We start from the raw sequence: 14,502 nt of genomic DNA on the forward strand, positions 1-14,502 counted from the left end.
CAACGTGTCTTGTCATTGGTTTGGTAAATAAATGGCCATAACTTGGGAAGCACTTGTCCGATTAATATCAAACCTTGAAAAGGCACATCCTCAGGTCCCCAGCAATATACCTGGCAAGTTTCAATTAGATCGGACCAGCGGTTGTCAAGAAACAGCGGTCACACACACACACACACACACACACACACACACACACACACACACACACACACACACACACACACACACACACACACACACACACACACACACACACACACACACACACACACACTGCTGGAATTATAGATAGATGATTGTTCACCATTGAAAGATTGGACTAAAAATGATCCAGAGCACGATATCTCAAAAAGTTGTGACGGATTCGGATGAAACTTGGTGGACAGGTTGGGTGTGTTGCAATGACGAGTCGATTCAAATTTGGTGAAGATCCGAATCCGGATCTGGATATGAGAATTATTTAATTTTTAAAGTGATTCTTCACCATGTTCTAGATCAGGCCAAAAACGATATAGTACTGTATTGCATGATGTTTCAAAAATGTAATGGGCCGATATGTTCTCGTGGATCTTTACCGAGTGCCCTTCTATTTTGGAGAATATTTCTATTCATATTTTGGAGCAAATTAGACTTGTACAGGTGCAGGAACAAATTTACAAAGAAAGGTTCCAGATTCGAACCCATGGATATACCCACTGCCTGCGTGCTCGAGTATCCTGTTATCAAATGTAAAGTAACCGTTGTTCAAGAGAAATCTAATACTTTACTGTGTTTATTTTTGTTGAACCACATGAAACTGGACTTTTCATGTCGTCCAGACTTTTCATCCTGATAAACCACATGAAAATTTAGCCATATACAGTAGATGCTAAAACTGTTATGAAAAATTAATGGTAGATCATGTTCAGTTTTAGTAACTAATCCAAGTGTCATGGATGTATATCACTCTGCCCTGTGACTCACTTTACCTCCTGGTGATACTTCTAAAGAGGAGTTTTTATGTTTCTGGGCTATCTTGATTGCTCTTAACAAACTGATTCTATTTCAAGTCTGTCATGGGGTTTAGGACAATTGCCCCATTATGTCTGTGCCTTCTATACACCAAAATAACTTGATCTATAAGCTTACTTACTTTATAAATACAAATTAGAAGGGTCAGTCTGCCTTCAGAACTGGGCCAGGGTGGATTGGAAATTCCATGTGAAACAAAATAATTATCGTCAATATATTTGAACCCCTTTTTGTGTAAGATTTAAAAGGGGGACAAGTTATCTGTTCATATTTTAAGACTACAAGTTATGATAAATTTGGCCCTTTTTTGTAGTTTAAATACCTTCATGAAACAGCCACGTGTATAGGACTTGTTACTTGTGTGCACTGGTCAAACCACCCTTCCACTTCATGCGTACAAAATAAGTAGAAAATCTCGCATTAAATTACTTCTGCCTTATTGAAGCTTGCTTTATTTTTAACCCCTTTCTATTTCCAGAGTCATCGTGCTGGACAAGGTGACAGATTTTCTACTTTTGCTTGGAAAGCTACTTGTGGTCGGTGTTTTGGGTACGTCTTAACCATTTCTGTACCATACATTACATCTTGCCTTCTATTTTATGATGGAAGGGAATACCAATTGGTAGTTTACTCATATATATATATATATATATATATATATATTTTGGAAACAGCCATAAGGGGTAACTGGAGAAAGATAGACTAGTTATTTCATTAATAAGCATCCAGTATAATTGTTTGGTTTCTGTGTCGAATAATAGGACGTGTGTCGAAGGGTGTGTTAGCAGCTTGTTGAAGGTGCCCCAATCCCTTCTGTAATGTCTAAGCCCCTACCATCCTCCCCTATTAATCCTCCAAGTAATTTCCCTTTGTAACCTGTCTTCATGTTCTCTTTGCTAATGGTTTAGCAGCTTCTGTGCACTGGCGAACGCCTCAAAGAAGGTGAACATCGCACCTCAGTTCACGTGCGTTTACTTCATATAATGGCTCAGCTCCGCTGATTCAAGCAACAAACTTGCACCACTCGGTTTGGAATTGTCAGCATGTTAGTGGAATGGGCCTGTTATCTGTGTTCCAATGAAAGCAAGGTGTACTGTGAGAGGCTTGGCAATAGTTGTTTCTTTCGATGTTTGTTTCTTCCCCTCCACTGCCAAACTCTGGAGCTCTTTATCTTCTCATGTCTTCCCAAAACACTTGTGACTTTCCCCTTCTCAAAAAACTGATTTTTACCTTCTCAAAAACTCTTGGACTATTCTCTTTTTCCTTACTTTTCTATTAATGCAGTTCTTTTATATAAGGCTTGGCCTCGATGATAGTGTAGTTACTGTAGTAGATTGTAGAAAAATCGTGCAAATTATGATACAAGCATCAAATTCGGCATTTCTGTTCTGCAGGGCTCTCTGATCAAATCTGCCCAATTGGCCATTTGAAAATCCAAATTTTCAAAAATTTGAAAAAAAAAAAAAATTTCAAAAAAATTTGAAGTCACAGCTGGCTGAAATTCTTGAAGCGCAAGTGAACATCCCAGACAGAGAACCAAGGGGAGATGCAGTCATCATTGATGGCTCAGCACTTATCAATGCCCTACCTCCACACACTTCAAATATATTTGATGACTATGCTAAAGAAGACATCATCCCAAAGGTGGAATCCTATGGTGCCAGGTACGAGAGGTTGGTCGTAGTGTTTGATGTGTACAAGAAGTCAAGTCTGAAGTCCGAGGCAAGGTCGAAAAGGGGGGCAATGAATCAGAAGAAGAGTGACAGGAACCAGTAAGACCCCAAGTAACTGGAGAAGCTTTCTTCGAGATGACAGCAACAAGACTGAGCTGTTTCACTTCCTTGCGGAAAAGATGTGTGAAGCACAGACGACAAGCACAGTCATTGTAACAAAAGGAGAAGATGCCATTAGCAACACAAGGAAGTCACTGGATGCTGTGTCTCCATGTTGTCATGAAGAAGCTGACACTCGAATATTTGTACATGCCAGGGATGCAACGACGGATGGTAGCAAGTCCATTATCATTAAGGCTAATGACACAGACGTACTAGTCATAGCAATATCTGTACTGCCATCCTTACAGGAACTAGGTCTTGAGAACATGTGGATTGCCTTTGGCCAAGGAGCCAACGCGCGATGGATTCCAGTCCATGAGGTAGTTTCTGCAATAGGGCCTGAGAAAGCTCGAGGGATCCCATACTTCCAAGCGTTCACCGGATGTGGCGTCGTGTCTGCCTTCCGCGGTAAAGGGAAGAAAACTGCATGGCAGACTTGGAACCTCTTTGATGATGTTTCTGAAATATTCACCAATCTCAGCCAGCATCCAACATTGATTCGTGATGTTGACTTTTTTGAAAAAAAAATTTTTTTTTTAATTTTTCAAAATTTGGATTTTCAAATGGCTAATCAGGCAGATTTGATTAGAATGCCCTGGAGAACAAATGTGCCAAATTTTATGCTTGTATCATCATTTGCACGATTCCTCTCAAAAATTGCTGTTATCTGCCCCACTATGAGGCCTATTTAGTCCGTGACTGAGCCTTCAACATGAAAAAAAAGTTACTGTTCTCGCATGCCTTGTATAACACCCAATTACCAGAGTGAGTGTGAGCATGAGCACAAAAGGTTTTTGTGTTTTGTCTTTTCTCAGGACCTTCACGCATCTTGGCAGAATAATATGTAGAGTATGCAAAATAACAGACCAGAGAGCAGACGAATTGGTGGCAATCCCATTGTCATCAATGCACAACACATGATGATTGGAAAGCAGAATATTGAAGAATCTGTTATGTGACAGATTTATGGAGGGTGAAAAAACAAGGATTGAGAATCAATGCACTCCGTAATTGCATACTACTGTGTTTGTGCAAGGAGAAGTACAAATCATAACTGTAAAACTTCACAATGATTTTACACATGACCCCCCCAATGACAGCTTTTCTCATCGGCATCTCGTTCTGGAACCTTGGCAAACAAAGGTGAAGCCTTCACATCTCAGAGCATACGACTGCTCTTTCTGCTGTATCAATTACAATACTGTTCTTACTTCTCAAACTGCTATATTCAGCCTGGTCTTCAACTTTTACTCCTTGCCATCTACCTGGAATGCTCTCAAATGCAGGACAGAATAAGAAAAAGAGCAATCAGAGAATCAGAGATATATATATAACATGTATTCCCGATCACAACTAGATCAAAAATGTGAACTTTCCTGTCGATTGATTCAGCGGTTCCAGAGAAAACATCATTTAATATTTTCTTCAATCCAATATGGCCTCCAAACCATGTGATCTGTCAATTATTCCTTAACAAACTTGTACACCCATGGCTTGGGGAACATTTGTATGATGCTTCCCCTCAATTTTTAGAGCCATTCTGGAGAAGAAGATTTTTAAAAATAGGTTTTAGGGTAAATCCAATATGGCTGCCAAACCATGTGACCTATGATGTCATATGTGTGAACCTTTTGCTCCTCATGGATAGGCGGTCATACGTGTAAAGTTTCACCTCGATCTGTTCAGCCACTTCAGAGAAGGAGATTTTTTAATTAAAAATAACCAAAAAAAAATATGGCTGCCAAATCATGTGACCGATGATGTCATCAATTTTTTTTTCCTGTGGCCCATTTTATCCCTGGATGACCCTCAAAAATGTTCATACTCATTAGATGTAGTGTTCCACATATGCAATTATCACGTCATAACGAAGGCACCTATGATGTCATTTTAAAAAATCACACTTATTCCTCATGAGGAGTACTTGCCATGTGCCAAGTTTCAATTTTTTCCTTGGTACGGTTTCAGAGATGCAGAGGTCCAAAATTTATCCATTTCTCCAACATGGCTGCCACACCACGTGACCTACGATGTCATATCAGTAGAACATTCTACATGAGTAGTCGCACCAATAGTGAAAAATTTGTCCCAATCCGACAAGCAGTTACGGAGAAAAACACAAAAGTTCTGTGCGGACAAACACACAAACAAACAAACAAACAAACAGATAGACGGACCCAAAAGCTAAACCCTCTCCGACGAGTGTAAATATTACTTCCAATTATTAGCAAAATAATGGAATTAATAATCGCTGCTGAAGAATAATTGCCTGTGACAGACAAGGCTGATTTCATCCTGTGCTTTCTGTCTTCCTACACTCTTGCGGTCGATGTTGCTGTCATTGTAATCCTTTCCTCTCCAATTGGAGGCTGGAGAGCCCATTACGGTGTTTTGAGCTCAGTCTTATTCCTCATTTGCATAAATGACCTTTCCGATGCTCTGGAAAACCCTCTCCTCCATTTTTGTCTGACTTCACACGATGCCACATTTGTCGTACCCCACCACACTGAATTCTGTGTAATCGAAAACCTCTCAAATTATTTATATCTTCCACGTTGAGGTACAAGTATCAGGCCTGTTGCTCTCACAGTGAAAACAGGTTGTCAGCTTCTCTGTTTATTTTTTTTTTTTTACTGCCTCTCCTTTGGTGTTGTTCTATCAGGTCTCTGACCCTAACCCGCTTTGCTTTTTATCCCCTTTTTCCCCACCCCATTCTCCCCCCTACCCCAATTCCGCTCAGATTTGAGCATTCTCTCAGCAACCTCCATCTGGTTGAACTACAAAATTATAGGCCTAATACCTACCTCCACTTTTTGGTTCTTCTATTGCCCTTTCCTAGGGTGGGTTAATCACACTCATGACTCTCGGATTCATATTGACAGTGCAACTCCATTTCATGTTGTCCTCCATCACTAGTAGTGATCCTTTCTACCTGCAGGTAGCGGACAAAAAAAATCGGAACACCAAGGTAAATGAGGGACACCAAGCATATTGAAAGTAATGCTTTCCCCACATGTGTGGCCCATAAGTTAATTAAGCAAATAACATCGCAGCATGCTTATGCCTGAGGGATCATGTATAAAAATACTGCACAGGCCTGGTTGTCCATAATTATGGCAAGCATGGCTGCAAAAGGAGACCTTAGTGACTTTGAAAGAGGGGGTGATTGTTGGGGCGCATTTGGCAGGAGCTTCAGTGACAAAGACAGCTCAACTTGCTGATGTTTCATGAGCAACAGTGTCTAAGGTCAGCATGGAAGGGAAAGGCATCATTAGCACAGGGCAACAGTGTGAGGAGGTGCATACACCAGGATCATGATATCCATGCAATTTGAAGTGCAAGGTGAAGCAGGCGAGCAACTGCAGATCAATTGACTGTCACTTTAACTTCGGACGCAAGCAGTCAGTTTCATAAAAAAAGGTCTGTCGAGAATTCCACAAAGAGGGATACCATAGTTGGGTTTCAGTGCACAAACCACTCATTACACTTGGCAATTAATGTTTGCGAGTCCAGTGGTGCAAAGAGCACAGGCAATGGAATACCGAGCAGTAGAGAAATGTGACATGATCAGATGAATCATTCTTCATTCACCATGTTCTCGACAAACGGACGAGTGCACGTGTGGTGCCAACCTAAAGGACGCTACAACCCTGAGTGCTTGGTTTCAACAATGAAGGGTTCTGGTGGTTCTGTAATGTGGGGTGTATTTTCCTTGCATGATTTGGGTGGAAACATTCCCTGAGAAGGCAAGGTCAATGCCAATCGCTACCTGATGGTACCGAGTGATCACCTTCACCCCATGTTGCAGCATTTCTTTCCTGCCAGGAGGGGTGTCTTCCAGGATGACCAGGCACCCATCCACAGAGCACGTGTGGTCACCCATTGGTTTGATGAGCATGACACTGATGTTATCTATATCTCATGGCCTTCTCAATCACCAGCTCTGAACCCAATCGAGCATCTATGGGATATTTTGGAACGACACCTGAGACAGCGTTTTCCACCTCCATCAAACAGCTGTGAGTTGATTAACTTTCTTGTGGAAGAATGGTGCCGCATCCCTCCTGCAGAATTCCAGACCCTGGTGGACTCTGTCACAGCACGTACAGACCGTACTGGCCACACGTGGTGACCCAATGCCCTATTAAGTGACTTTACATTGGTGTCTCCTTTTTGTTGTCCACTACCTGTACATTAACCCCACCTTCTTCTTAATGGTTACTGTATTTTCTCCCCTCATCTCTCTTCTCTTTTCTTCTTTATTCATGTTGCATCCTGCACCTGTTGCTCTGCTGCCACATTATCAGCATGTTGCCATTTTGCTACCTGTGACAGTACTCTTCATTCAGTCTTCATTTCTTATCTAAAAAATTTCTTATCACAATTTCTAATTTGGATGAAACATGAATATTGCCCTGAAAGAGGTGATGTCAGGAAACAGCAAGGAGGCAATCATGTTTGACCCCTGAAGCTTACCCTATATGAAGTGTGTGAGTGTGAGTGTGCTGGGCCTTTATGTGAAGAAATCAAACAAAGCGAGATCAGATGCCATCACCTTAAAATGTATCTACAACCCACCAGAAGACAGACCTTGACCATCCAAATGCAAATTACCCCTAAGCCCTTTCATTCAAGGCAAGGTGATGAGTGAAATCCTTATATCATGGTATTATGCTCCACCCCCCCCCCAACTTCCTCCCCCCCAACTGCCCTCTCCCATATGGGACATGGGTTTGCCTACCCAAACTCACCTCCTTCCATCCCTTGCCTTCTCAAGTTCCATCCCTTTCCTCCCTCCCCTTCCCTACTTTGACACTCTCTCCTCCTGAGAGTGGTACATTAGGACCCAGGAATATTGTCTGCACAATCCTTTGTGAAGCTTACTTGGTGTAACTGAGCCTTGGTCAAGAATATTTTGATGGTTGGTTGTGTCTTTGGCAATGGTCCATATTTGGAAACTAATGTTTCTTCCCATTCTTTTGATTCTTTGATTCCCCAAAAAATCTTTGATTTTAAACATCTACTGGGTTTGTAAGAGATGTACAAACATTTATTAAGTGTGTCACTGGCAGGTATCCTGGCATTCTTCTTATTCTCTAACAAGATTCCACTTCCAAACTTCATGCTTCCAGCATTTAACTACTATTGGATGCCCATTGTGGTGAGTTCAAGACTTCAGGTTCAGGAAAGCTAGGAAGAGCATATATATTGTAATAAATTTTAAAATGCCATACTGTCAAGGCTTAATCGATCGGTGAAATCACTGTGCACATCCAAACTTAATGTACTCCCTCAAAACACGGAAACATATTAATTGCTTCAAGAAACATTGAAGGAGTTAAAAAATTGTTATTGATACCAAAGTTTAACATAATTATTGAAAAGAAACAGTGGAAAAACAGGTAAGGGATAAAATTATGGAAAACTAGCACATTACCCATAATAGTACTTGTGGCCAAAGCTGTAAAAGGGCTCTATTTAAGGAGATACCCCTTACCGGAGGTATAACAAGTTGGGACTGGTCTCGTTTTACCGTCTGGATCTCTAGTTTTTGAAATGTGATGTTGTCGTCACAGCAACTGTGCACAACATGTTGAATTAACCCCTTGTTTGCCGAAACTTGTGAAAAAAAATGACCTTTTCAATTATTTGCTTATTTGATGAAATCAGCCCTGTTAAGTTTTTCCCACTGGCGGTTATACCTTTGTATTTCATTGAAATAGACATGTAGCAATGTATTATATGAGGTTTGAAACTGGTAGGGAGTTAAGGGGCCAAATAAGTGGCAATTTTTGGCAATTTCGATCAAAATGAAACAAATTTTCTTGCATGTGATCAACAATACATGGTAGAACAGTGCCAGACCTGATTTGTTTCATCAGGCTGGATATCTTCTTGATATAAAAATCTATTTAAAAGCATGAAGAAATGGGTACAACAATGGGTAATTAACCCCCTGTTTGAGGTGAAACCAGTCATGCCTCCCTGGCTCTTTGCGTTGCGATTTATCGTTAGTTCCGGAGCTTGATCAGTCGGAATGCATTTGAAGACCATGGTCGCTGACCTACTTACAACAAACACTCCCTCCATCATGTGGTGATACATCAGTGGCTCTTGTTCTTCCAACTGCTTCATCTCTGCGATGTAGATTGCAGTGTATCGGGCATCGTTAATACACCCAGCAAGGATGAAATATGGGACAGTTTCCATCACAACTTGAATATGCATGAGGAAGTTTGCCTCCCAATCTGTTCGTAACAATTGCAGCAATATCTTCCCAGACTATAGAATGCTATCCCAGTAGGCAAACGTGGCTGAGCGTTGTCTTTCTTCCTTTTCGAAAGAGAGCTATTGTATCCAACATGGACTGGGGGATCGCACCCCCAGTCACCCCCAAAAAGAGAGAAAATGACATTGCCAAAGGAAGTGTCAGTTCCCAAAGATTTTGGTCTCAATACATAAATCAAGAAAATGACCAAATGCCAAAACCTCAAAAATGAAGTGAAAATATATGTCCTTGAAGCTGAAGAATGCTGAAATTGTACCAGTGATCACGAAAGCAACGGGAATGATTAAAATACAACCTCAACGAGATCTTAAAAACAATCTCTGGAAATATTACTACAAGCGAATTGCAGTTGAAAGCTGTCCAGGGCTCGGTGATGATCCTCAAAAGTGCCCTCAGAACAAAACATCACACCTTGGTCCATGAATCATGATCCCTTATCGAAACGGAGATGGATACTTCGAGACCTGGGAGGACTCCGTTCCACCTCCTGAAACGCACCCATGTGTGGAGATAGCAGCCAACAACAGCAACTTGCACGCACACACTTGAGACCTGGGAGGGCTCCGTTCCACCTTCTGAAACCTGCATATGGAGATAACAACCAACCACACACACATATATGACCAACAAAGTGGAATCGGTGATCGTGTTTGTCGTGATTGTGGAGAGAGACAGGCACTGAGAGAGAGACAGACAGACAGACAGACAGACAGACAGACAGACAGACAGACAGACAGACAGACAGACACATATCGTGCCATTTGCAGCACAACCATTATTCAAAGACAGAGCAGTGGGGATGGTTTCACATGATAATTTATTTTGACCATCCCTGCCTTGTTTTCATACTTTTTTGCACACCATCCCAACATCCTTTTGCATTTTTTAAAAGGTTTTTTAAATTTTATTACTTGTGTCTACACAGTACTTAAAAAGAAAAAAAAAACGTATTTACATGCTGGAGAATTTTGTTTTGATTGCACAATGAAATATCTTGTCGATTATGTATGAAAACACTGCATTAAGTAGTCATACTCTTATATAATGGGCAGCAATAATAGTCCACCGTTAACCACACCAATCCATTGTAGGAGTGATTGGCACTTGACCAACTGTCGTTGCGGGCCCACCCCCACCAGACGGATTGACAGGCGTTGTCCCACCCACCCCTCTTGGCCCTCAATTGCACTCACAAACTCCCCCCCCCCATGTGGAATCCTTTTCAAGTTATGAAAATTTCAAGTTGTCAAGGAGTTTCCCACTGCAAAATGCAGCGGATTCGTGTTTAATTCAAGTACTGAGCTTAAACCCCATTTTTGAGTTGGGCTATATCTGAACAGAAGACACTGCCCATGAGCTTCATGAGAGTTTGATGTGAAATCCTCCGCAGGTGACTGGTTGGTACGTTACAGGTTTATAAGTTTGCATCTTGGTCGATTATTTTGAAGATTTGTGTTGTATTAAACGTATGGAGTGTCTGTGCCATCCAAACATAGGAAGTCTATCGACTTCCTCATTACAAAAAAGCATTTTGTAATTTTCTGAATTGACGGAGGGGGAAGGTGAATTAATTAATTTTTAATTGGGCCTTTCACCACTTGCCTCCAGATCCATCATGAAGGGCTTGTGAGCTCGTTTCCAAGAGGGCAGGTAGCTAATTGTGCTGATTGGATGAGCTAATTTGCTTCACTTCAGTTTTATCCCCTTTCATGAACCCGAGCATTTTTTTGATTACGCTTCATCTTTTTCATCAAGAGATTTTCATCTGGTAATCTGTATGTCACAAGATTGTGTTACAAATCATGTAATATTCTTGACAAAGTTTACACCTTGTGCTGTTTGTGCTTTTCCCTGACAGCTGGTGATTGTTGGGACTTATGTCATTGCCCATGGATTTTTCAGCGTCTACAACATGTGTGTGGACACGCTTTTCCTTTGCTTTTGTGAGTGTCCATTGGACGGTTTCTTGAGTCTTGTGACATTTATTTTATCATATAGGTAGATACCTCGTCTTCTGAAAGTGTTCAGTGGATTGATGTCTCCCAAATTGCTATTTTAATGAACCATATAATCTGTAGGATGCTGATATCCACCTGGAAAGGTCATATTTTACACCAATTTCAACCGATTAATTATCTATTTGTAAGTCTTTAAATCAATCCAAGATGTTAACTGGAGCACTTTCAATGAGAAAAATAATGTCATGACGGCAGTCTCAAGTAGGATGCAAACACACCTGATCGCCATTGCCACACACCAGAGGACGAAACTCCAAAGATGGCAGAACTACAGATTTCCTGCACACTCGGCTTGCTGGTGGAGAGGGTGGACAAGTGGGAGCTTACCATAATCCAACAATTTGGGACTCACTGGGTCCTCTCAAAAGCCAATTACCCTATCTGGTCCTTTCCAGCGGCAGCCACTCATTGTATTGTGGGGAGGAGAGCATCAAATCTAAACCCTAGTACAAAATCAAAACACCTGTTTAAAAGTAATTTTAATGTTGCTACAATGGTCCAAATGAGCAATTTACCCACTGCTTAAGGGGCTGTCACACCTTGACGATTTAGCCAGTGTATGCCAACGTATGAAAAATTTGTCTAAAACGCTGGCACACGTCGAATACGTTATGGGTAAGATTTGTATACGTCAACATCACGCTGAAGCACGCTGGCATACGTCGTAGTATGCCGAGCTCGTCGACAAATTTCAACATGCTCAAAATTTTTCGACGTATGCCAGTGTATGACTCGCACGTTCCGCATACGCTGGCCATAAGTTGTAGGCACGTTACACGATCGTTGACACTCGTTGACACGCGTTACTTGTAAGTTACTCACAAGTCAAAACATGTCGAGGTAATGGTTAGCATCAGTGTTCCAGATTCCCTGTTTTTTTTTTTTTTTTCTTTGGCATCACGGTGATGTTGACACTTCGATTTCTAGTGCGGTTATGATTTAAATCGTTGAGTGGCAGCCTATGAATAGCCTACGCGACGTCATCGTCGACGATACGCTGCCGCATGCTATGTATACGTTAGACTATCGTTGGGCATACGTTGTGAAAGCCGACAACACGCTAAGCATTCGTTGGTATAAGTTATTTATAAGTTATCGAAACGTTCTGTGTACGTTACTAATACGTTATGCATACGTCAAACTCGTTATGAATATGCCAAAAACTAAAAAAAAAAAAAAAATCAATAGTTCAGCGTATGCCAGCGTTTTACATACATTTTGATACATTGCCATACGCTGGCTAAAACGTCAAGGTGTGACAGCCCCTTTCGCTTGCCGGTCTCATCGTATGAATTTGGGCATGGCCTTCATAAATCCTTCCAAACTTGGTGCTCTGGCACAATTAGCTGGCTGAGTAATGTGGCCCTGCCCTGATTCAGGCCTCCTCACTGGGCTCTGTCTCTCTTTCTGTCTCTGTCTCTGTCTCTGTCTCTGTCTCTGTCTCTGTCTCTGTCTCTGTCTCTGTCTCTGTCTCTGTCTCTCTCTCTCTCTCTCTCTCTCTCTCTCTCTCTCTCTCTCTCTCTCTCCCTCTCTCTCTCTCTCTCTCTCTCTCTCTCTCTCTCTCTCTCTCTCTCTCTCCCTGGCACCTGAAACCTTGGGGTGAACCTGGAGTGTCCACCCTGCTCTCTGTAACTAATTGCGGGGCCCGCCATGGCTCCTACTGTCGGGCTGGTCCTGGCACCCACCATGCTTTCATGGCAATAACATGCTGCGAGTCCTCTTTTTGGGTGCCGAGGCCTTCATTCCAAACGAATTTGCCCTTCTGGTGGCTCTCAGCTGCTCAGAAGGCCCCAAGACTTGGTGCCTTCAAAAAGAACTCTCCTTCTGACTTTCGGGCCACACTTCCGGCCAACTTGCTATACATTTGTACTTCCACTATTAATTCCAACGGCTAATTTGCCATGGTCAATGACCAGCTTTGCAGCTTCCATTTTGTAGCTTGCCTGTTCGAAGAACAGAGAGCAATAGCGATAACCCCGGCGTGAGCGTCAGCATCAGCATGAGAGTGAAAATGTTAAAGTTTTTGGTGCAAGTTATTTTTTCCTTTCTAATGTTTTTATCTACCACACTATTTTTTATACGCCCGATATATATATATATATATATATATATATATATATATATATATATATATATATATATATATATATATATATATACATATATATACATATATACATACATATATATATATATATATATATATATATATATATATATATATATATATATAGTGTTGTGGTTGAGGAAATTCGCAAACCACCATTCAGGTCCCATAGGTGAGATATCTCTGTAAGTATATGTGTAGTTAGCCCAAACCCGTTGTTTAGAGGGAATAAATGTCATTCATTCGGGCTGCGACCCTTCAAGATAGCCGTTTTTCTGTTCTATCTTTATTTTGAGCCAACCACGTCTCAACAGCCATCACACAACAACCACCAACCGCAACGCCGCTTCACAACAACAACGCCAACAGCCACGACCTTTACCGTCACATCTCGCTCTCGCAACCATCGCATCACCGCCATTCCCGCGCCGCTTGTGGGCACCGATCCTGGACTCGGACAGGGCGCGCACCGAGCAGCGGGTGCAAAAAGCGGCCTTTCCGAGAAATCGGATCAAGAATGATTCACGCCCACTTCTGTTCCGTCCTATCAGCGAGCGTGGGGCGATTTGGCCCTGCCTCCAGGCGCGTCGGAGTATAATCGATATATGCAGATTCGAGGATCAGGAATGATTCACGCCCACTTTTCCTCTGTCCAATGGACGAGCGTGGCTCCGCCCCCGAGCCGATCCTGATCCAAAAATCTGCATATGGTTTCTCCTGTCGCACGATAAAGCGCCGAGCGCGGGGCGAAAAAAATGAAAGAGTTGGAGAGTTGTGGCGGCGGCGAAATCAGTCGAGAGAGTGTCTGTCGGGGTCCGGAGAGTCTGGAGAAGCCAAGGAGCTTTGTGGAGGTCTGCGCTCGTGTCAGAGTCAGGGAGCTGCGGAGAGGGGAGGCCGGGAACGCGGTCGAGGTCGCAGTGGAGTCGCTCGTCGCGGGACCCAAGCCAGCCTGATATCCTCTTTCCCCCGAGCATCAACAACCCCCCCCTGTTTCCCCCCCCCGCGCTGAGATAGTGTGAGAAAGGGGCCCCGTTCCCACCCCATTCCAGGCAGTGCCAGCGAGGCCCGCGGAGTCGGTGCGCCGCCGCCATTTTGCGGCTCATCACCAGACGGGTAGGCTCGACGCGGTCTCGGCCCCAGGCCCGTCTGCCCCCTTATCGTTGAGGGTGGCCCCTTTTTTCTTTTGCTTTGGAGTATATGTGTTGTCGGCGCCGTCTGTGAAGTAAAACTGTGTAAGTGTTG

The 14,502-nt window shown here is 42.6% G+C and overlaps 1 protein-coding gene across 1 annotated transcript in view; it reads left to right on the forward strand.

The window, feature by feature from the left end:
- The window catches only part of LOC147015117 (choline transporter-like protein 5), a 200,938-nt gene that overhangs the window by 103,971 nt on the left and 82,465 nt on the right, over positions 1–14,502 (forward strand). Inside the window, exons 19-21 of the mRNA XM_085849565.1 lie at positions 1,490–1,560; positions 7,919–8,007; positions 10,994–11,078. Coding sequence (XP_085705691.1) covers positions 1,490–1,560; positions 7,919–8,007; positions 10,994–11,078 — 245 coding nt within the window. The remainder of the gene's footprint in view (positions 1–1,489; positions 1,561–7,918; positions 8,008–10,993; positions 11,079–14,502) is intronic.

This window comes from Eptatretus burgeri, chromosome 12 (assembly GCF_056783735.1).
Source record: "Eptatretus burgeri isolate ZD-2024b chromosome 12, Ebu_testis_v1, whole genome shotgun sequence".
In the NCBI taxonomy this organism is placed as follows: Eukaryota; Metazoa; Chordata; class Myxini; order Myxiniformes; family Myxinidae; genus Eptatretus; species Eptatretus burgeri.